This window comes from Mustela erminea, chromosome 10, assembly GCF_009829155.1.
Source record: "Mustela erminea isolate mMusErm1 chromosome 10, mMusErm1.Pri, whole genome shotgun sequence".
Classification (NCBI taxonomy): Eukaryota; Metazoa; Chordata; class Mammalia; order Carnivora; family Mustelidae; genus Mustela; species Mustela erminea.
The window spans coordinates 103,453,890-103,477,727 of NC_045623.1; the positions used below are offsets into that span (position 1 = coordinate 103,453,890).

The 23,838-nt window shown below is 58.6% G+C and overlaps 1 protein-coding gene across 5 annotated transcripts in view; it reads right to left on the bottom strand.

Annotated features, from left to right (window-relative positions):
• The window catches only part of LOC116568006 (SPRY domain-containing SOCS box protein 1), a 108,981-nt gene that overhangs the window by 78,507 nt on the left and 6,636 nt on the right, over window positions 1-23,838 (bottom strand). For 3 of the 5 annotated variants that reach the window (XM_032303425.1, XM_032303423.1, XM_032303422.1), the window contains exons 2-5: window positions 20,839-21,475; window positions 19,658-19,775; window positions 8,944-9,213; window positions 1,368-7,812 (exon numbers count right to left, since the gene is read on the bottom strand). In XM_032303425.1, coding sequence (XP_032159316.1) covers window positions 6,449-7,812; window positions 8,944-9,213; window positions 19,658-19,775; window positions 20,839-21,456 — 2,370 coding nt within the window. In that variant the 5' untranslated portion in view covers window positions 21,457-21,475 and the 3' untranslated portion in view covers window positions 1,368-6,448. Of the gene's footprint in view, window positions 1-1,367; window positions 7,813-8,943; window positions 9,214-19,657; window positions 19,776-20,838; window positions 21,479-21,694; window positions 21,857-23,838 lie in introns of those variants that run through there. The other 2 variants (XM_032303424.1, XM_032303426.1) reach the window with 2 other exon arrangements.

A 23,838-nucleotide genomic window follows, 5' to 3' on the forward strand; every position in this document is an offset into this window, starting at 1 on the left:
CCAGACGGGGAGCTCTGCCCTCCCGATTGGCCCCAGCCTCCTCTCGGGCCAGCACAGGGTTTCCGCTGGGCTTCCTAGGACACCCAGCAGCCCCCCCAGCTGTGGTGTCTCTCGTGCACCCCCAGCACGGGTGACAGCCCTCTTCTCGCCCTGCAAATGGTCAGCAGGCAGAATCCCGGCATGACTGCACTCGGGGGCTGGGGAGGGCTGCTTGGCTCTGCTCTCTGCCGTGTCCCTGCCTCTCAGGCTCCCCGTGGTGGGCAGAGGGTCGCCAGCAGCTCCAGGGCAACTGGCCCTCAGGTGGGTGGCCAGGGACCCGGAGGAGCTTTGGCCCCCATCCTCGAATCACTCTGGTTTGACCAACCTGGGCCACAGGTCGCCCAGAACCAGTCGCTGCAGCTGTGGGTGTTGGGGGTCTTGACCCGCCAGGACCCTGAATACAAGCACGTGGAGGGTCCCCAAAGTGGGGGGGAGCAGGTACCTGTGACTCTCAGGGCTGCCTTCACGGCTGCTAGCTGGGCCCCGTCATCATGAGGGCCGGTAGGCGGGGAGCCTGTCTCCCTGGGTTTCTGCAAGGACAGCACCCCCTCCCCAGCAGGGAGTGGGAAACCGACACTGGTTTTTCCCCCAGCTCTGGGCCATCTCCTCCAGGAAGCCTGTTCTCCGTGTGCTTCCCAGGCGGAGGCACAGTCATGGGCCGCCTGCAGCCTCTGGTTTCCGCCTTCATTACTGACTACGGTCCTCCCTTCTTCCCCTGGGGACTCTGGGCATGTGTCTGTCCCCCGTGCCTCTTGATCCCTAGGGACATCTCCCCTTCTGGATTAAGCCCGTGGTTCCTGTCGCTGCCTTGTGAAGTCACCACTCTGCTCGGGTCCCACAACCAGCAAGTCTCCGGCTCCTCTGTCCCCAGTGGTTCTGCAGTTTTACCGAACCCCCCCCCCCCCCAAATCTTTATGTTTCTGGGAACATGACACAGGTGGTAGGTGAGAATCAGGCAGAGCACACAGAAAAGACCAACGATGGTATCAGGCCCCGCGGCTTTCAGAGATGCTCCCTCCTGCCGTCTCCCTCTGGCCCAGGGCTTCCCCAGCTGGTGGGCTGCCAGCAGTGTTGCGGGGGACGGCTGAGGGACCCATGAAGCCCGGTCACCTGGCCCACCGAGGTCTCTCCCGGGAGGCCTATGGGCTTCGAGCAAATGGGATGCAGCCACTCTGCGGCGACACACCTGCGTGTGAAGAAGGGACGTACGCAGGTCCTCCCTTGGGGACCAGACTCTCCCCTCCCCTGCGCCAAGTCCCACTCACAGCACAGCGACCAGGTCTGTCACCCACACACCCCGTCTCCCGCAGGAAAAAGGAGAGCACAGCTTTTGGCAAAACAATTTTATTGTTTAAAAAATACATGATCCATTTGACATACAAAAAGTCATTTTAAAAACCCTGTTCTGAATGTGTCTCACTGTCTAAAACATCTCTAAGTGTCCGCCGCTTCCACAGAAACCAGGGGCGGTCGGTCTCCTCGTGAACGAAGACAAGGCACATCCCTGCCACTCGCCAGGGAGGGCTTCGCGTCTTGGGTCTCCCCACCGCACAAGGACACGGTCCCTCTGAGAAAGGAGGTTCTTGCCTCTCTGCTTGCCAGGCAGAAGCCCAGTACGGAGTGTCCCAGCACAGGACGGTCAGACGCGGTCTTGACCGCGACACCCACTGGTTTCCATGCTGGCCCCGCGCCCCATCTAGGTCTCTTGCCGGCCGGGGATCAGCTCAGCCTTCCCGGCTGGAGACAAGACCCCGCACTCAGCCCTTGGTTGGGGGACCGGGAGGAGGAGGCTGTACAGGTCCCACCTCGGAGAGCTGATGCACTCTGGGCCCTCGACCGGAGCTAACCCAGCAACCCGTCCTTTCCTAGTTAGGTATCTCATGATGTTTTATGACCGACCTCTCTAGACTTCCGTAGCGGTACAGCTAAACACCACACTGACGAGTTTATGCAGCATCTGTTTGCACTTCCACTTTCACAGCGAACTACTAGCCTTTCAAATGTGCTCCCTGGGCTCTCAGCAACCAAAAACGTGTCTGTTTACCCGGCCTGCACCAGAGGGGAGAAAAGATGCAGAGACTTCCTGCAAAACACCCGAGAGCGGGGCAAGGGGTGTAGACAAAGACCATCCTAGGGAACGGACACACAAGCAGAAGCATAATTCATCGAGCCCCCCGCCCCGTCCACCTTCAGGTCACGCACAGACACAGCCCCTGGGGGTCCGCTTTGCAAACAGAAGCTCCCCAGGGAGGATGGTTCCCCAGAGAGATCACTCTCCCCAGCTCGCTAGGATTTCAGAAATGCCTCCTCCAGTCCTGTGCTGGCGACAGGGCTGGTGAGCTTGTGCCTCGCTTAGCAACGAGCCGTGGATGCCGCGCTCACACCTCACCCGGGCTGCCGACTGGGGGCCAGGGAGCACCGCCTCTGGAGAAGACATCTGCCACTGCAAGTCCCCAGAACGAAGGGACCCTCACTTCCACGGAGACACCACAGGGTGTGAGAGGGGCCCATGGCCCGCCAGCACCCCCCGCAGGCCCCCTAGCACCAGATGGAAGCTGGACAGAGCCGGTGGCTCGGGTGAGCTGCGGTGGGCAGAGGGCCGGCAGGGCCCACGGGGGAAGCCAGCCACACTTCCAACCAGGCGACACTCATTGCTGGAACAAACATTCCCAGAGCCTCTGAGCACCGGGTGGACCAACTGAGCCGCTCGCCCCTGTGATCCGGCCAGACGCCCCCTTGGGCTCCTGTTAGCGGCCGACGCTGGTGTGGCTGGAGGAGGGGACCCCGGAATGAAGCGAGCAGCCCCTCGAGTGTCCCCAGCACGGGCTGCAGCTGTGGGCCCAGCAGAGGGTGGCAGGAGGTCCCGGGGCGGGGGCTGGGGGTAGTACAAGCAGCGAGGCTGACGGCAGGGGACAGCGGGGTGACACTGGGTGGCAGCTGCCCTCTCACGGCCCTCGGCCCTCTGGGTTTGTCTTTCAAGGGGCGGGCGGCCGTGGATGGCACAGGCCGGCCACCATGGGCCTCTCCCTGGGCCTCGTGCGTTCTCGAACACGCCGCCAGGCAGCTTCTCTACAAGCAGCCTGAGGTCTGCAGGCTCCTGTCTCCTTAGGAGAAAAACCTAAAAAGATAAAACCGACACAGACTGAGTCTATGCTGCTTATGTGAGGCCGCATGTGTTTTTGTTGAAAATAAAATTTTTTTTGTCCCTGGAAAACTAAACAGCGGGAAACTACCCCTCAAGGGCCTATGGAAGCGTCCCCCCCTCCTTTCTCTGCCACACGGTCCCCAGCTCTCTGGACAAACGGGGAAGCGAGGGAGCGAGGCAGAGCAGCAGTGAGCTCTGGGCCCCGGGGACAGCAGGCCTGGTCCTCCGGGGGGATGACCCGGGGAGGGGGGCACTCTGGCCCGCCAGGCCCAGGGTGGGACTAGAGCTCTGTCTGCAGAGAAGCGAGTAGCAGCAGTGGCCAGCGCGACACGACTGTTGTGACTTGCGGTCAGCAGAGAACCGTGCTCCCAGAGCAAACTCGGAGTCTGGCTCACGACCACCTGGAAAGCCCCTCCCTTCTCTCCCCACAGCACATGGGAAGGGGCTCCCTCTAGAGATGCTAATACCAGCCCCCCAGGTCCGAGAGGACAGGCAGGCTCCCGCCCGCCCCTCGGGGAACCCTGGCCCGTGGCATCAGACAACTGCTGCTCTGGTGTCCAAGTCTCTACAAACAAGGACCCCCTCACGTTCCTCACTGGGCACATGAGAGAGTGGAGGCCACTGAGCACCGTGTGTCGTGCCGCCCTGGTCCTCGTCAACCGCTCGAGGAAGTGGGGGGGCAGAGCGGCACCCACGCTGGGGCCACAGCAGCCTCGCTGCAGCAGACGGGCCCGCAGCATGAACCTGGGAACAGCCCGGGCTCCCGCCCCTGCGTGCTCCCTCGTGGTCCCCGGGTGAGCTCGACACGCAGGCTCCCTTCTGCACCTCGGGGCCTCGGCTCACGGACAGCGTGCAGCTGGATCAGAGCAGCATTTTCCGAACTATGTATCAGCTCAGTCTAACAGGCTCTAAGCAGCTTTTCTCAAACACAAAAAATAGAAACTGGAAAGCGTCTCATGTCCTAAGGTAAGAATCCCTTCATGGAACTTGTGCGTGAGGCAGACTCGCACACGAATGTGATCACAGACGCCCGGGGTAAGGTGTACTTCCGGCCGTGGGTCATGGTCCGGAAAGGCGGAACACCACGAGTCTAGGTGACCCAGTACAGGACAAGGGAGCAAGCGGACGCAGGGGAACACTGGCAGGGTCTTCTGGTGGACTTTTCTGCTGTGATCTCAGAACACCACTTGGCCCCCCTGCCCTGGCCCCCGCCCCTGACCCATCCACGGATGAAGGCAGGACCCTCCACTCGGACGGGAGGTCCTGGGCTCAGGCCCACACGGAGTCACTATTAGTCAGCAGTGGTGACATCAAGGGCCTGCTGGCCTACGCTGTAGCGGTGTTACAACCACAGAGGATGAAGTTCCTGACGAACACATGGGGGCGTGTTCAAGGCCAAGGGCTCCTGGGCTGCTGGGAGGGGAGGGGAGGGCAGGGACGGTGCAAGAGCGCCCCCACGTGGCCACAGGCGGCACCGGGCCTGCAACCGTCCGTGTACCCTCAGGAGCACGAGCCCTGGAGGCAAAAGAAAACCGCTAAAACGCAGACCCCCAGACACAGAGACTTGCCGACCCGGCAGTGGGGAGAGCTTTGCCAAGGTCAGCTCTCCCGGTGTAAGGAGAACTGTCCTGTCGGAGGGTCGTGGGAGGCCACGGGGCTTTGAACACGAGAGCCTTTCCCACGGAGAACCCCCAGCTCAGGCCCCGGAATTCTTTTCAATCCATAGCCTTGAAGAAAGTATAAACAATCAAAAGCAGAGAAATACGTCTGCCAATGACGATGACGTATTTCCTCACCAAGGAAAGCCCTCAGGGTGACACCAACAACGGACACGAGGTGTGACTGTAAAACAAGAGAGCAGCCACCCGGGAAAAATCGGGCTCATTCCCTCCCAGTCCTGCCTTGGGAGCATGAGCATGTGGGCAGCTGAAATACCAACTAAATGTGTGAGAATATTTCTTAAAGGAATTTAGAGACACCCCACCCCTCGCCACCGTTACCGGCCGGCGCTAATGGAGAACAGAGCACCCACCTCCTCTCCACAGGGGCTTCCCGTCTGTCTCCCCAGGCGGTCAGTGTGTGGCGGTGCCAGGAGATGCAGCAGGAGGGGCCAGCAGACAGCAGGCAGACAGACTCCGTGCCCCTGAGAGGTAGTGTGAAGGGGGGGGCTGCAAACTGGTCAAGTCCCTGAGAAGCCCGTGGGCAGCCAGCGCCGCCTGGGAACCGCAGCCGCCCTGGGCGGAGGCCCAGCCCCTGTCTGGTCAGATCAGAGCCCCTGGGTGGTCCGGACGATTTCCCTCACATCTCTCCCCACAAACGACGCATCCCCATCACAGAAAGACTTAACCGGATCTTGCGTGGTAAAGCAAGAGAGTGCACTGAGAGTGGAAACGCCCACAGGAAGTCTCCTGAGGTGTAAAGGACCCTCTGGAGAGAGGGACCCCTGGAATGGCCGAGTCAGCGACGCCCGCTGCGCATCACGAAGGGGTTGGCCAGAGAATGGAGAGTGGGCAGGGGGCCTCCCCCACACAGAGAAGTTCACCTACGGACAAAGGGAGCTCCAAACACCACTTGCAAGAAACTTCCCACTGTTTGCTGCTGTATCACTGCTACCGCCCTTCATCTGTCTGCGGGACAGCAGGAAGACAGAGGGGAAGGGAACCCAGAGAGACAGAGCAGGAGGAAGCAGCCACAGAGAGGCCAGGACAGTAGGCTAAATGCCAGAGGCTTGGGAAGAAAGGGAGGGATAGAAGAAATGGCCAACTCGAGGTCTCCAGACGGTTTCTAGCACCTGCTTGGCATGGGCACTGTACCTGATGGACACCTGTGCCCCCGTCTCACTACTATCCAGTCTTCTTTTCCCCAGGAGCCAGTTCAAGGATCACCTCCTCCAGGAAGCCTTCCCTGATTAACCTTAGCTGTTGCATTACTGTTGAAGTTAGGCGCTTCCACACCATCTTATTTTGTGCTGGCTGGTGTTATCGTGTAACTGCTGCTGGTATGTTCTTAGCGTGGCTATTCCTCTCCTGACTTGGACTGGAAGCTTCTCAAGAGCAGAGCCTCCATTTCTTCCCTGTGTCTGTGTCTACCCACCACAACTGGATAGAGACTGTCAAAGGGATTGGGATAAGGCCCGGTCCTTTCCTCTCTGGGGACTTAACCCTGAGGCATCAGATTCCAGAGGGCCAGGGCAGGTGGCAGGACTAAGGAAGGGGACAGGACGGGGGAAGCAAGGGTGGGAGTGAGCAAAGGCCAGAGGCACCATCATCCCAGGAAAGCCTCATAGTCCATATACCAAACCAGCTGGCCAGAACTAGGCAGGACCCCCGAAATGGGCCACTTCTTAGGCTGATGGCCCACACGGCTCACCAGCAAGGTGATCTCCCGCTTCATCCTGCCCATGACCAGGATGGCCACCTTGCGGGCACGGTTGATGAGCGGCAGGCTGAGGCTCATGCGCTGGTGCGGCTTGGAGGGGCTCCTGGTCAGCACCACTGGCTGTGGGCCCTCCAGGCCGGCGGGCGACTGCGGGAACAGGGAGGCCGTGTGCCCATCCGTGCCCATGCCCAGCAGCACCAGGTCGAAGCTGCTGTTGGTCACCAGGGCCGAGATCTCACTGGCATACATCTGGGCGCCCTGGTCCTCCTCGGCACAGAGGCGCTGGTGCAGGTGCACCGGCATGGGGTGGACGTTGTAGTAGGGGACCCTCACGTGCTGCAGCAGGTGCGCCTGCAGCCCCTGGAAGTTCGACTCCGGGTCGCGAAGCGGGACGCAGCGCTCATCCACCAGCCACAGGTGCGTGTGGGCCCAGGGGAAGCCGTAGTGCCGGGTGGCCAGCTGCTGGAACAGGGGCACGGGGCTGGAGCCGCCTGACAGCGCCAGGTGGAACTCGCCGAAGCGCCGCACCGCCCGCATAGCCGTGGCCTCGATGTCATCGGCCAGCTTCGCGATCAGCTCCTCCGGCCAGGCCGAGATCAGCGGGCTGTCCCGGTACTTAGACTGGAGAACCTGGAAGTCGCTGGGACTCGGAGCGGAGCCTGGCCCTGGCACCAGCTGCTCCGGCTGCTGCTGGGAAAAGCGCAACTGGGTGCCAGTAAACTCGAAGTCCAACAGGTGCCCGTTCTCAGCTCCTCCTGGGTAGAGGCGCGGGGCCTCGTGGGCCAGGCTGTCCAGCAAGGGGGTCCAGAAGGCCCAGGAGGCCAGCAAGTTCTCTGTGGTGATGAACGAGTCCTTGCGGCCGTGGAAGATGTGAGATATGAGGACAGAATAGGCGTCCTGCTCCCTCACGGGGCTGTACACATAGAAATCCGACAGGGGGCGCCCAAAAAGGCGGAGCCCGGGCCGGTCCCCCACTTCCTTCCAGCTCCCGGAGGGCAGGAAGGGCCTGAACAGGTTCCGGCTGACCAGCACGGCGGGACTGCCCAGCTCACCGTGTCCGATGTAGAAGACGATCTGCCGTGGCAGGCACTGGCTCTGGTCCGCCACCCAGCGCGTCTCGGTCTGGGCGCAGTAAGCCTGGTTCCGGAACAAGATCCGCACGTAGCCCACTCTCTCATCCAAGGCTTTGCCAGACATCAGGATGAAAGGGACGCCCTCCCAGCGAAGGTTGTCCATGTGAACAAGGATGCCTGAGGTGACAGGGGACAGCGGAGGTGACGCTTGGGCACAGAGAGCCCAGGACTTCCCAGCACACCCACCTTCCCTACCCTCCCTCCCCATCAGCACTTCTTGTCTCTGAGCTCCTCCTCTAGGCAGGTGCCTTTGAAGCACCCCAGGCCTTGTCATGCTCAGCCTTTCTAGCATCTACTCAATGCCCAGTCAGTGCTCGAAATGCAGCCTCTGAACCACCTCAGCCACCCCTCCGTGAGGTGCCTTACGGTCCTAGCCTCCCTGCCCCAGCAAAGAAAACTGAAGTCTCACGGTGGGGGGTGGGGATGCTTCCCTCCCACTTGCAGAGCACCCGGATGTGCCTGAGCCAAGGCCAGACAGGGGAGAAGGGGCAAGGCCAGGGCTCTGAGCCCACAGCAAGGTGGTGAGCGGGTAAGGGGGGGTGTGCAGGGGCAGGAACATGGCAGTGGGAGCCAAGAGCTCAGTGCCCTCCTGACTCGGGTCCCCAGCCTGGTTTTCCTACATACTGCCTCCACGTGACCTTGAGCAAGTGTCTGAAGTTCATGGAGCCTCTGGTTTCCTGACCTTGGAATGGGAGCAGTGATGCTGCCTGCATCCCGGGTCCGTGCCCTCAGGTATCGAGGAGGTGGCCTCTAGCCAGGGCCTGGCACATCCTCAGTGCCCCACGGACAGCCGCCGCTCCTGGGGAGGAGCTTATTACCTGCAGCCTTAGGGGGCCAGGTCTCTCCGGGGACACTCTGGGCCCGGGAACGGTCCACAGCACGGCTCAGGAGGACGTCTGTCTGAGCAGCAGGGAGACTGCCTGCTGGAGGTGCCTTGGGCTGTGGCCGGACTGATCTGTAGCCTCCCTGGGGGGCTGGTTATAGGCGGAAGCTGGGTCTGTCCCCAGCTCAGAGAGCTCCAGAAGCGTGTGTGGATGCGGACCGAACTGAGACCACCGCCGGGGTGCCCGTTAGTGGCAACAGGTAAGCTGCTGCCGAAAGACACCGGAAGGCCAGAGAAGCGAAGGCCCTTCCTCCTTGGCGACGAGCCCCCTGGTGAATGTCCCACCTGAGGTCTCTTCCAACCCAAACCAAAGGGCATCTGGACTCGGGAAGCTGCTTCCAGCGGGGGGCAGCCCCGGGGCCCACCTGCGAAGGTCGGCGTCAGGCTGTGGAAGCTGTCTGGCTTCTGCTGCTCTCGGCGCACCTGTCCGCTGTACGCCTGGTACTGGCCCAGGACGGCACTGTCCTTGTGCAGGCCCCGCAGAGCCTGGAAGGCCTGGAGCTTGTGCCGCAGCACGGCCTCTGAGCTGCTGACGTTGTAGGGCAGCTCCATGGCCACGAGGGTGAGGACCTCCGTCAGGTGGTTCTGGAGCACATCGCGGATGACGCCGTACTCCTCGTAGAAGCCAGTGCGGCCTACACGGGAGGGGGTGGGGAAGCAGGGGCTGTGAAGAATCAGCAAGGTGCAAGACCACCCCAAGGCACATGGGGACCCCCTACCCTGCACCCCAGCCCTGTGTACCCACTCTGCAGCTGGTGACCTTAGACCCTGGGCCAGAGAGCTTATAAAAACGACTTAAGCCAGAGCCAACCTCAGCGAGAGAAGGAAGGAGGGTGTCTCTGAGCATTCTAAGTGAAGCTGTCCAACTCCTTGGGCCTTCCCAGGAATCTGCGTGGGGAAGGGTCTGGTGCCAGCAGAGGCCAGAGGGCGTTTATTGGCCGATGTGAGGCCGGACTCCTGCATCCCGCGTCCCACCCCCGGCATCCGTCTGCAGGTGTGGTGCTGCTGGGGGCGGCGGCATCACTGCAAGGGCCTAGGCTCTGGGGTCTGTGTCGCTTAGGAATGTGTGATCCCAGGCATTTCCTGACATCTGGGTCTGCTTCTGCACCCTACCATTAAATGGGGTAAATGGAGAGAGCCGGAACATCCACACTCACAAGATCCTGATGTCGAGAGGAAGAAACGTGCTCACTTTGATAACATGAAAACCAATTTTGAAAACAGGATATAAAACGACCAGTGTATTTAGAACTTCAATAAATGAAAAACGCAACTGGATATTGGAAATTCAGTGGGTAGGTTTTATGAATTAAAAACAGGTGGAAAGAGTCATTAGAAGACAGATCTGAAGAGATCATCCTGAACGCAGGATAAAGGGACAAAAAGAAACCTCCCCCACACACGGTATGCATCTCCCTCAAAACTAAACAACAAACTGTCTAGAGACTCTGACCTACATAGAAACAATAAAGAGAAGCAAAGAAGTGAGCTACCCAAAATCTGGAATAGTTAAGGAGAGAAAAAAGGATAGGATTTGGGGAAGGACACAATAAGGCTCCTTTTAAAAAGTGGCTTGGTGGGTACACTGGGGTCTGCGCTACCATACTTCTTCATGCTATGCACATTTAATAGGAATTCTTCTTTATCTAGTCAATGTTTAATTCAAATAAGCAAAAAGCAGCGGCCCCCGGTTTAGACCTGCCTGGTCCCGCACACTCCCTTACAGGGGCCACCCGGGGTCCTCGGCACCAGCGCTGAGCCACCTGCCCCAGCCCGGCCCATGGTGCTCACTCACCGCCAGCTGGACAGCGAGCAGGACCAGCCATGACTGGCAGAACGTGCCCTGAATGCAGCCCAATAGGCCACGTGTCGTGGGGCAAGAAATTAACCCAGAAGCCCGCTCCTAGGAAGGCACCTTTGTCCTCAGCAATAGGAGCCTGACTCTCGTTCTCAGACAGAACCTGACAATCGAGCGCAACAGTGCCTCCAAAACACCAACCCCCCCACCACCTCTCACTGCCGAAACAATGTCTGAGTACCCCCAGCCGCACAGGGTTCTGGTTTTCAAAGTTCTTACAGTGTGGCCGAGAAGACATCAAGAAAAGCCAGTAATTCCAGGAACAGTGTCTATCGGTCTGTTTACTCCTAACAATCATGATCTGTAAGGAGGTCTTACTTTGATTTCTTTTTTTCAAGATTTATTTATCTATTTATTTGACAGGAGGAGACACAGCAGAAGAGGGAACATAAGCAGGGGAAGTGAGAGAGGGAGAAGTAGACTTTCCGCTGAGCAGGGAGCCCAAAGTGGGGCTCCATCCCAGGACCCTGGGACCATGACCTGACCCGAAGGCAGACACTCAACGACTGACTCACCCAGGTGCCCCAGAAGGTCTTACTTTTAAAACACAAATTTTAATTGTAAAAATACAAGGAAACTGGGATTCAGAGAAGTTAGGTAATTTGCCGAGGGCCACACAGCTGACAAAGGAGTAAAAATGAGACTGAACGCAGAGCCTGCCATTCTTACCACCCAAAGAACCCCCCCTTTCAATGTCCCACTACTCCCACCTAAACCACCACACAAGTGAACATTAAACTCAGGAGGGGAGCTGAATGGCACAAGTACCAGCGGCTGGTGGGAGTAGCAGGAAGAGGCTAGCAGAGCTTTGCCGGAAGGATAGACCTAGGTCAAAGGTCAGGGACCCCAAAATCCTAGTGGAGCAAGTCACAGTGGGAGGAGGACAGGGCAGGGATGGTGTCCCTCAGGACCGTTAAATGCCTCAGCTGCAGTCCAGTGGTGCCTCACAGGATGATGGGCCCTGCGTGACCAAATCTTCCAGATTTTTAGGAGAATATAAAGGTTTGGATTAAGTTGAATCTCGTGATTTTTGTTAAAGATCCTATTTATTTATTTGAGAGCAAAAGCGCGAGGGAGAGGGAAAGAGAATCTGAAGCAGATTCCACACTGAGCACAGAGCTCAACGGAAGGCTCAACCCCACAACGGTGAGATCATGACCTGAGCCAAACCGTAAGCTGGACACTTAACCGACGGAGCCACCCAGGTGCTTCAGAATCTCGTGATTTTTAAGTGTGCACAAATAACTGATTTTTTTTAATGCTGTGTATCTCAAAGAAATACATATGTGCGTGGACTCTGCCCTGGGCCACACCCTAGCTGGGGTACATATCACGAACCAGAGGACAGAGGCCCCAACACACAGTGTGTCCGACAGCGGGAAGCCCGGCCTGGCAGAAGCAGTGGTCTGTGATTCAAAATAGCAGAAATCCAGAACAGACGGAAAGGGACTTGTAAACGAGGCTGAGAAGTCTCCAGGGCTATTAAAAGTTCTTTACTTCCACCAGTTAAACAGAATTACCATGTGGTCCAGCAATTTCACTCCTGCGTGCGCACCCGAGAGAAATGAAAATGTAGACGCACGCAGACATAGGTACACAAACTATTCACAACGGCCAAGGACTGGAAAGAACTCAAATGTCCATCATCTGCTGACAGGTGGATAAAATGTGGCCTCTCCAATAGTCTGTTGGATATTATTCCCACGAACGACAGAAGTCCCGGTGCCCGCTGCCATGCAGACGCACCCAGACATCGTGCCGGACGCCGTGCGCTCGGCGAGAGAAGCCAAACCCAGAAGGCCACCCGCGGTGTTAGGTCGCCTGGACGGGATGTGGCAGGAACAGGCAGATCCACAGACACAGTGGGTCGGCGGTTGCGCGGGGCTGGGAGGGACTGCGGACGAGGATAAGGGGTGCGCGGCTTCTTCTGAAGACAATACGAACGTTCTAGGGTTGCCTGTGGTGGCTGCACAGCTGTGAGTATATTAAAATCCACTGCACTGTATGTTTTAACGGGTAAATTGTCTGATATGTGGCTTGTATCTCAAATAAGACTTTTTCAAGCAAGTGTTAGAGCAGGAAGGGGAACCCCGACGGAGGTGCCGTGGGCCACGGCCCTCTCCCACCCACCTGCCGGACGACCTTCCTGCGAGGGGCCTGGTGGTGATGCAACCAGCAAGGCAGCCCTTGGGGCAAATCCGGGATGTAACTAGGGCCACAGAAAATGAAGTGACAGCAAAACGCAAGGCATCAGTCAGGAGATGAATACAGGCTGTGTGGAGGCAGATCCGGGTTGTGACCTGGAGTGTGGTCTCCGGAGGCGGGAGGTACGGGTTCACGTACCCGCTCTGTCGCCTTTCAGCTCTGCGACCCCACATGAGCGGTCCTCACTCCCTCGTAAGTGGGGGACAGTGGCATTCCCCCGAGTCGGGCTGCCCTGAGCAGTAATGAGTTAACCCATGTACGGGGCTGGGAACGGTGCCTGGCACACAGGAGGCGCTGGGAGGTCCTGGCTAGGATCTGTGTTATTACAGGAGCTGCAAGAGAGGGGCTACCGGCCAGGCGACACAGGGGACCGTCACCACCTGGAAATAAAGAAGTCTGAAAACACAGCTGGTGTTTCCTGAGAGAAATTCAATGACCGTTTACATTCGACATCTACTGAATGTGCAGTGGTGACCGTATCGAGAAGGCCGCAGGCCACAAGGGCTAGAGATATCCTGGATTTCATGAAATCCCAAATGCCCCCGATGGCAAAGGCATCACTGTTTTACAACCGCTAAGGAACAGATGGGCCGCTGGCCACGTCAACCACGGCGCCCCATCAGTGGTACATGCGACTTCAGAGATGGTCAAGTGTAAAAAAAAAAAAAAAAAGAAGTGTCCTGGAATCAGTGAATTGCATGGTTAAAAGTATAAATGGGATATTTAAAGCTTCGAGAACAGATGAATTTTGGATAGAGGAACACAGCAGGATCCTTAAAAGCCCTGTATCTGTTTACTACTCGTTAGCGTAGCAAACCCCTCAGTAGCCCTCTTCCTGTTTTTATCCTCTCTCCGTCCGTCCACGGGGAGAGAACGCACGGCACAGGTTTGCCACCCGCTGGGTAAAAGAGAGCTTCCTTTACTCCTTAATTTCAAGCTTGGGGGGGGGGCACCCGTGTTTAGCACAGCCTCCCATCCCTTCCTGAGTCCTTCTGCCTTTTCGCCTCGCCTCTGCCGGAGAGACAGCCACAGGACGGGAAGTCAAGTCAGGGGCCCCCGCTCTCCTGACAACGCCAACTGCTCTGGTTTATTCCCTAGTGACCACCAATTACTGTGGCTGATTTTTCCTGAAAATGATCTATACTGACTCCTGCTAGCCTTTCCTAGACTGAACGCTGAGGGTGAAAACCCACTGATGGGTGAACAAGGACAGAAAAAGCCCCGACCGCTTCGGAAAAGTGGAAGCGAGCCCTCCAACCGCCCGGCTTCCCCACGGCTCAAGTCCTGCACCGTCCACGATCACAAGATCGCAACATCGCCAGCAGGGGAGACCCGCTTTGCCCCTCCGCTGTGCTGCCGCTCAAACCTTTGTGGGTTAGCATCCCATCGAAGGCAAGAGAAGCAGTGTCCCACCTGCTTAAAGACGACTCCCAAGGGGCGCCTGGCTGGCCCAGCTGGTAGAGCGCACAACTCCTTATCTCGGGGTTAGGAGTCTGAGCCCCACGTTGGATGTAGACATTACTTAAAAATGGGAGCTTAGAGGGGCGCCTGGGTGGCTCAGGGGGTTAAAGACTCTGCCTTCGGCTCAGGTCATGATCCCAGGGTCCTGGAACTGAGCCCCACATCGGGCTCTCTGCTCAGAGGGGAGCCTGCTTCCTCCTCTCTCTCTGCCTGCCTCTCTGCCTACTTGTGATCTCTGTCTGTCAAATAAACAAATAAAATCTTTTAAAAAAAATACAAGCTTAGAAAAAGTGGGGGGCCACACTGGGCTCCCTGCTCAGCGGGGAATCTGCCTCTCTCTCTCTCCCATCCCCCTTCTTGTAGTCCCTCTCTTGCTGTCAAATAAATAAATAAAATCTTAAAAAAAAAGAAGAAGAAGAAGAAGAAGAAGAAGATTCCCACAAACCCAGCAAACTGGCAAGGACAGGAAGCACAGGAGCACCCATGCAGGCAAAGCTATAGGAAAACTAGACACAGACACACTGTTGCAGATGTTCTAGAAAACAGTCTAATAAGATGCAACACGAGCTACAAAGTCATTTCCACCGTGTGGCCCAGTAATTCCACTTCAGAAGCATACTCAAACGGAAAATATTTTTTTAATGCTCATAAATGTTCTAGAACGACAGTGGTTGAACAACTTTGTGAATATGTCAACTACTGAACTGTACACTTTAAGAGGGTACATTTTCTTTTTTTATTTTTAAGATTTTATTTATTTATTTGACAGATAAAGATCACAAGTAGGGAGAGAGAGAGAGAGAGAGAGGGAAAAACAAGCTCCCTACTGAGCAGAGAGCCCAATGTGGGGCTCGGTCCCTGGACCCTGGGATCATGACCTGAGCTGAAGGCAGAGGCTTTAACCCACTGAGCCACCCAGGAGCCCCTAAAAGAGTACATTTTATGACACGTGAATTATATCCTAATTTTTTAGAAGCTTGCAACGTCCTATTTAAAATAACAAAAAGTGAAAACAGCCAAAACATCTCATAATGGGGCGATTCATTTTCTGTGACACAAACAGAACAGAAACACGGAGCTTATACACTGTACAGACTGTCGAAACATGGAAGTTTAAATACACATTCGCATACATACATGAGACAGAGAGACGCTGTCAGGTGAAGGACGGACACAAAGGAGCATTAAAGACCAACGAGGGTCTATACATCAGCCAGCACGAGTCACGGTGAAGTCATGGGGAGCCGTGAAGAACACTGCCACTCCCTCCCCTTGTCGGCTTGGAAGAACAGCATTCTCCTTTGTCAAGTATTTCCACGTATGTGATTTCACTTCATCCTTAAAACAACCCCAAGAGAGGTAAGGGGGTTACCGTCATCATACAGAGAGGTGCTGCGGAACACACGCTTCAGAACCGGGACCAGAAACCCCCCTACCATTGCCTCCATGCTGTGGAGATCTGGATCGTCCCAGGAAAACACGGAGTTAAGAACAACAAAACTGAAAGCTCGCTGTGATCCCTCCCAGGACCTTCGGAGTAACTAAGAATAAAAAGCGGGGAGGGCCGAGGAGAGAGCAGGTCTGCGGGCTGGCCGGGGTTCTCTCCAGTCAGGAGGCCTGGCAGCTCCCTGAGCTCACCCTGAAGACAGCCCTGCAGGAGGACACGCACCAGGCTGGACAGCGGGACAGCGGGCACGCGGCTGGGAGGACCCAGGCCGCCTTGGTCCCTGTGCGAGAGGCACGACGCAGCCACTCTGACCCTCAGAGGTCAGCATGCACCACGCTCCTTCCCCCCTGTGGGAACAGGGACCCTCTCAGGCAGGGACAGCTACACCATCCTCACGAAGTCTCCCTCTTTCTTCCTGCCAAAAAAAAAAAAAAAAAAAAAAAGCCTTCCACGCAGAGGAGAAAGTAGGGCAGCAAAGAGACGCAGAGACGCTCCGAGCCCATCCCGGCAGGAAGGCCAACTGCCAAGGGCCTGGGCAGATCCTGTGGCCACAGGCACAATGGTCAGAAACTGGGGTTCTGAGGGGCCACAGACCTTGGATCACATTCCTGCGCCCCCAGAAGAGAGGGCAGCCCAGCCTGGACGGCTGTGCCTCGGGCCACTCGCAACGCAGCCCTCCTTCCCACGGGGCCTCCCCGGTGGCCACAGGGAGGGCCAGCAGGGGTCCTCTCCACGCCAGCCAAGGTCACTCCTCGTACAGCCAGGGTGCTGCAGCTTCAGGCCAGCCCAGCCCCCCAGGGCTTCTGTGGCTCTGGAGACTGAGAGGAGCAGGGACCTGGGACCGGGAAGGATGCTCTTCCCTTCCTCCCCCGTCCCGCTCTCTCCCTCCTGCTGTGCGGCGACCAGGCAGCCGGCGACCAGGCGACTCCAGCTCCAGGCCGCGGCAGGGAAGACGAGAGCTGCTCACACAGCCCCAAGAAGGGGGGCAGCCGGCCTCACCCGCTCGGACGTTTAGGGGTGAGAGGAGACACCCAAACGACCTTGCCACTCGGAAGTCCCCTTCCCAGGGCCTGCAGAAGCTTGGAACCGGAGTCCTCCTGTTCCCAGGCCTGGCGTATCCCCAACAGCCGGGCCACCCTGGAGCCTCCCTGCCCAGGAGTCAGCAAGGGCTGCGCAGGCCCCGGGCAGGGGTGGGGAATCCGGAGAAGGGAGACGGCCACTGCGCTCTGCCCTTCTGCAGCTTCACATCAGAATACTGGGCTCTAAAGCCCGCCTCCGAAACTTCCAGACCACGCTCAGTGTCACTGCAGCAGCTGGCCTGCTAAGCACACTGAACCACAGCAAGGCATGGTGACCTCCAGCAGGAGCGCAGTCCTTCCTCCTGCCCTTCCCAGCCCCAACCCCAGCAGAAGGCCCAGCCCAGGCCCGGATGTGCTGGTCACGGGGCTCCCTGGGCATGGGAGATGGGTGCAGGGCCCACATCTCCTGCCCTCTCCCTCCGGCCTCAACTAAAGTCTGTCTATAAGGGGCCCCGAGGGACGGGCTCCAAAGCAGGACCCAGAGGGGACAGCGAGGATTAGTGTTTAAGGCCCCAGAGCTGCACCAGGCCACTTTCCCAGCATGCAGAGAACGCTTGTCCTTCTGGGTCCCCAATGCTCAGGAATCAGGGAGAACACACAGTTGCCAGAGGCCCCACTTGCTATGGGGACGAGCACAGTAGTGGGAAGTCAGCCCCCATGAACCTGGTCTGGGCCCAAGTATGCGACCCGCAGGCAAACAGCCCGACCAAGGAGAGCCAACCCCCAGGACAGCTGCAGTCCCACGGGCCATCTTCGACAAGCACAAGCAGCTGAAGGAGCCCGCTGGCCACCCCCTTACTGGTCCTAAGCCCCTCCGGGGCTAGTGGGTCCCCTGCTGCCTGCTAGCTCTGGGTCTCTCTGTGCCTCTGGGCTGAAGGCACAGGGCCCACCAAGTGAAAAAGCCTTGTGCTCTGGGGCATGGCAGCAGGGAGACCTTCCCCTCAGACCCCACACCCTGCAGGCAGCTGGGCCTCTGCCTGGGTCCCACACGGCAGTCTGGAAGGCAGAGCCACTGTCCCCTCCCTCCTGGAGCACTGCTGTGCGCTGCTCTCCGAACCGGAGATTCTCCCTGCCTCGGGCCAGGCCTTGGCAAACAGACCTGCCTAGGCCTCTTCCTGCCTTTCGGTCTTACTTTCCCCTTTCCTTTTTCCAAAATCCCAAAGTACCTTTGCTAGGATGAGCCAGCGTGCAGTTTGCCTGGCCCCTGGCTCTGCAGGGTTCCCGCAAAAAAAAAAAAGAAAACAAAACCCAAACCTACAAATGATGTGAGAAACCAAAAGGAAAAGAAAGGGGCAAGAGGGTTGGAAGGAATAAGGGGCAACAGCACAACTGGTAACCCGGACACCACAGCCCCTCCCCAGCCCAGCGTGGGCCCAGGAAGGACTTGCCAGAAACGGGGGCGGGGACCCAGTGTCCCAGCCCTGCTGGTGGCTGAGACAAGTCCAGGCAGGAACTGGTGCTGGCCTACAGAAGGGGTGACAGCGGCACCTTCCCAGCCTGCTCCAGGCTCTCAGCCCTGGGTCTGAAGCTCCTCCCTCTGCAGATAAAGCAAGAATGATGCCCTGCACTCACCCCCACAAGGACAGGCACAAGGAGGCTCAGCCTGAGCCCTGCCTAGGACAGGAGGGAACGCTGAGAGGGTCGAGGCAGGTTCCTGAGACTCACAAAGGCTCAGCGCAGTGGAGAAAGGGCCTCTGTTCCGGTATGGGCTCCCAACCGGAGAAACCAAGCTCCTCTCAAAGACAGCGATGCCCTCAGAGCCGTGGCTCCCGGGCCCCAGGCCCCCAGCCCTCCCACTGCCTGCCTGTGGGGTTCATTTTGGAGTCTCTCCCAAGAGACCCTCCCCCCAGCGAACCTGCGCGGTGGCGGGGGCAGAGCCAGGCCTCATACCCTCCGCACGGCCACCTTCCTCACACAGAGCCTCTAGCACTGGACACACTAGAAGGGAGGGAAGCTGGAGAGAGTAACCGAGGGACGGAGAAAGAAGAGGAAAAGGCAAATAGAAGTACACAGACCTCCCGGATCCCCCAACCTGGGCCTGGGTGGGTCAGCAGCCTCGGACCCTCCAGCTCGGGCTGCAGAGAGCAGACCATGGGACAAACGGGAGGCAGCGGTGCCCAACCTGGGGGCCAGAGCCGGACCGCGCCCCGAGGGCCCGGTCCACCACCTCCTGCCCCGTGACCTCGGGCACGTCCCCAAACCGCACCTGTAGGTGGAGGCTAATGAGAACCCACCTCATTCGGCCCCTGGGGGGACTGACACAAGAATAATTAGCTTCTACAGTCTTGGGTAAGAACAGATGCTTTGAACGTAACAACACGCCCCCAGCAGGTGGAGAACTCCCCGAAGGCCAGAGCTCCGGGCAGCCTCGGGAGCCACAGCCGTGTCCGCACCGCCTCACCGAGCAGGGAAGCGACACGTGCCGGGGTCACCTGGCAGAGAGAGGCCCCAGGCCCCAGGCCAGTGCCGCTCGTTCCCTTGGTGTTTGCTCGGCCGTCTGACGAGTGTGCCAGGGGCCAGAAAGGAGGGGCCTGGCGCCCAGGGTCTGCAAAGACGCGCACGGGCCGGAGAAGACCCAGAAAAGCCTGGAGGGCAGAGAAGGGAGGCACGTGGCCATCGGAGAGCCTGATGGGAGCCGACCTCGTGGAGAAGGCCCCTGAGCAAAGCTCCCCAAGAGAGCGGCAGCCGAGCCGGAACCGGCAAACAGGAGGGAGGGGAGGAAAGGAGCAGGTGAGGAGCAGCATCGAGACAGCCGGCGCCCCTGCATGATCTCCAAGTCCGAGGGGCCCTCATGCCGCCCACAGGGTCTGTACCGTGTCCACGTGAAACTCAGGTATGTGCTCCCGGAGGGCAGCGAGGACCACGAGGGCTTCACCTGCAGGCGCCCCAGGGCTTAGCCCAGTCCAGAGCTGAGACCACACGCCAGGCAAAACCTCCCTCCCAGAAGCACCGGCCATGGGAGCCTTCAGCCCACCACCTCATCAGGCACAGGGCCGGCGGAGGCCACGGAGCGGGCGACCCTCACGCACCTTCTGCGTCCACCGTCTCCTTCATGATGATCTCCACCCGCTCCACGTGGTGCCGGTTCCAGAGGCCGTCCAAGGCCTTGCGGTTCTGGTCTCGGAAAGGCAGGATCTGAGCCACGGCCTGCCAGGGAAGGAGACCGGTTATGCCGCCGGTTCTCAGGGTGAAGAACGAATCCTGACTCCAAGGAAGGGCCCCAACTCCTCTAGCCCCGCTCCCAGACGCTCTCAGGAGCCCCCGTCCCTGGACCTCAGGAAGTCCTCGCTCCGTGCAGACTCCAAGACCTGTTAAGTGACCTCCACAGGGTCAGCAGCATTTTATTTTGCAAGGAAAAGCAGATTTAAGATTACTTACCTTCTATCACCGTCAACTTCTCACAAAAGAAAGCTACTATAACGCCAAAAAAGGAGCAAGAAAAACTTCGGACTGGATGCATTCAGGAAGTGCGCTTTTCTCGTTTTCCCAGAAGCAAGGGGAAAAGCTCTCCAGGTCAGACCCTGGTCTGAGGCGCGCTCTTCGGGAACGCTGCAGCTGCAGACAGGGCTGGCTAGATGGCGACGCCTCTGTCCTGGAGGACTGGGAGGTGTCCCCCCACATGGCCGCGGGCCCACCAGCCTGGTCAGTACTGAGGAAGACTGCACCGTGCGCTTTCTGCTGCGGTTTCTAGGAAGAGACGCGCCATTGGCACCTGGAGGGCAGGGCAGGCTCGGAGCGGAGTGACAACGCGGCCCCCCCTCACCCAGGAGCTCAGCCCCAGGCTCCGCCACGGAACCGTAGGGTCCCTGCTCACTGGAAGATCTCATCGCCAGCCTTCTGGCTCAAAACAGAACTCAGGAGGACAGAGACAGTAAGAAAAGGTAGATGGGTATGGAATAAGTTCATTCTAATTCTCACCCCACGACCCACACGAAGCCAGGCAGACACCTGTGCAGAGGCCAGAGGGCAACGAGAAACAAAGCGCTGGCCACGTGGACGAGGGCCACGCGAATGAGAGCCACGCATCCTGGCCTGGCTGCTCGGCTCTTCCTTCAGCCTCCCGCCACCTGCCCACCTGCGGGACAGCCACGGGAGCTCCGATTTCACAAGGGCCCTGGGCTTCATCCCACAAGCAGCAACGTGGTTGTGTCGGTGGGGTCTCCCACGCCCAGCTCGCGCCATCCCTGGCACGCTTCCCGCTGAAGCTCACCTGCTTGCCCAGGTAATGGTCCACCCGGTACATCTCCTCCTCTTGGAAAAAGCTCCTAAGTTCCGTGGCCAGCTGCTGGGCTGAGAGGCGGTCGTGGCCAAAGGGCTTCTCCAGGACAACCCGCAGCCAGGCGCCAGGGCCTGGGCGGCAGCTGCTGTTGATGCTGCGGGCAATGTCCGCATAGGCGAAGGGGGGCACCGAGAAGTAGAAAATCCTGCCAGCCTCCCGGAGGCCTTCGTGTTGGAGCTGTGCCTCGATGTCCTTGCTCAGGGCCATATAGTCCTCACTCGTCCTCAGGCGGCGGTACTGGCTCAGCTGCTGGAACCGGCCCCTGAGTTCGGCACAGCGCTCGGGCGCCACGTCCTCAGGACAGGAGAGGGACTCCAGGACCTTGGCAACGAACTCCTGGCCCTGCTTGGTGGATGTCAGAGCAGCCCCGTGGAAGCTGAAACTGTAGCCCTTCCCCACCTCATCCAGGTACAGCTGGAACAGTCCCTGCCATAAGTATTTCTTGGCCAGGTCTCCAGTCGCTCCCAGCAGGATTATGGAGACATGTCCCTGGAGATCCTGGGCCTGCAGGCCGGCCAGAAGGACCATGCACACTGCCACTGCGAGCATCTTCCAACAGCCAGGCCGCCTGGGCAGAGGTAAGACACACAAGGAACAAGGAAGGATCAGACATGGGTCAGGTGGCTGGGATCTGGAGGTAAACACATTTCTAGGTCATCGAACATTTCCTGCCTGGCAAAAAACCACCACGTGTTTTCTCAGAAAATGTTATAATCCCACAGCCTGCCCCTCCCTCTGCAGCAGCCTGGCTTCTGTGCCAGGAAGCTGGTGGGTCGGGAGCCTACCCTGTAAACAGGGACTATGCCTGCGAAGGTGGTAGGCTCCTTGCTAGAGACGGGCGACGGGGTGCAGGAAGCACCAGAGAGGCCCTCAGGGCAGCCATGGGATTGGAGCTGTCCACTCTCCGACCACAGGCAGGCTCGTCTGTGAGCACAGGGCGCCAGGACCACTGGGGCACGTCAGGAATAGGGAGCAGGCCTTCAGGCGAGACGGGCCAGAACTACGAGAAGCTACGATCACCCCCTCTCCCTCCTCCCTTTGTTCTCCCCACTTTCTCTGGGCTCCGCGCACAAAATGATTATCAGTCACTGCTACAGTGCAGTGATAAAAAACAAAGACACTGGGGGCACCTGGGTGGCTCAGTCGGATAAACTCAGGTCTTGATCTCAGGGTCGTGAGCTCAGGCCCAACACTGGGCTCCACACTGGGCATGAATTTAATTAAAATAAAACACTAAACCAAAAACATAATCTCTGGAACCAGCTGAGGTCGAATCCCAGCTCAACTCCTTACTGTTGGACCTTGAACAAGTACTTAACCTCTCCGTGCCTCAGCTTCCTCATCTGCAGTGGGGTAACAGTGACCTACGCCATACGGTTATTACAAGGACAAATGAGCGGATATTTACAAATGCTCAGGACACTGCCTAGGGCCCAGGAAGCACTCAAGAAGCAGCAGCCGTCACGGTGGTCAGCCAGTGACAGCAGCAGCACTCAGCTCCGTCCTTGTGCACAGAAGAGCTCGCTGCATCCGGAGGAAAGCCCTGGAAAAGGACCAGCGGCATGGATTCCGTGACAGTTTCCCTTCCGCGGACGGCAAAGCCAAGGCCTGGGTGGTGAAGGGGCCCGGGCGAGGAAGGGGCAGCGGGATAGGCACCGGGCTCTCTGTCCCCTGAGCTGCCACCCAGCAAATGCCTGCTGTAACCTCCCTGAGGGGGCCTCCCCTGGGCTGGTTTCCAGCCTCGCTTACAGCAGCTGACACACAGGAAAGGCCAGAGGCCTCGGACTTGCCACAAAGTCACCAGTGAATTTGCTTTCCGTTGCTTTCTGCTCTGACCAAGGCTGTGGGGCTTAATGTGCCCCATTCCTACTCCTCAGCTCCCCTGTTCGTTTCCCAGCAAGGCCAGTGCTTTGGCGGAAAGGGAGAAGTGGTGACGGGAAAAGTCATGGTGGCCAGCGACTCGGCTCTCCAAAATCACGGGGCCCTGGGGCCCAGCGGGGGGCACCGGAGCGGCACTGGAGGACTCAAGATCCCATACAGCAGGCATTCCCAGATGAAGGACTAGCCCAACCCTCGACCCGGAGGCTCTAATCTGTTGTTCAGGTAGGGAAACTGAGGTTTAAAGAGACACCTGGCCAGCCTGCCCTCCTGCACGCCTATGCTGTCCTCCATCTTGAGGGACCGGAGATGCCCTCTGACAGCAGCACCCCGCAGCCCACCTTCCCCTGTCTCCTCATCTCTGGGTCAGTGGCCGAACCAAGGGGAGGGGGCCACAGCAGTGTCCGCACACCGGACATGTCCACCACCGGGGCTCTAAGCGGAGGCTCCTGGGACCAGCTGAGCGGCCTCCCGGGCCTCACCTTACACTCCCCACCCCCCGCATGCTCACTCCCAAATCAGATGGGCCGCGGGACCATTCTACTCTCTTCTCCCGCTTCCCAATCCCTGTCCTTGGCCCTTCATGCGTTTCTTTCTGAACTGGCAATCGCCCCGTCCAGAGGGAAGAAAAAGCTGCAAGGTCAGTGCGGGAAAGAGGCGGCGAGAATCCGAAGCCCGGAGAAGAGCCTGGGGAAGGAGGAGCCTCCAGCTGGCAGGCGGCGGCTCAGGGCTCCTGATCCGGCACCGGCAGCCAGGACCCTGGACATGCCAGGGACAAGAGGCGGAGCTCGGGAACCTCAGAGAGCCCGGACAGGCAGGTGAGGGAGCCCCAGGGGCCAGGACCTCTACCCCCCACCCCAGAAGACTGCTGAACTGGCATGTCCCAAAGCCGGAGCCTCCAGTCACCGTGCCTAGCAGTTCCTGCAGTCCAGTGCAGGAATGTGGCATTTCGGGCCGAGGATCAGGCTCAGGACCACCTCCTCTGAGCTGTGGGATCTACTTAAGTCACCTGCTCAGTCTGGGCCCTCATTCCCTAACTACAGAACAGGGCCA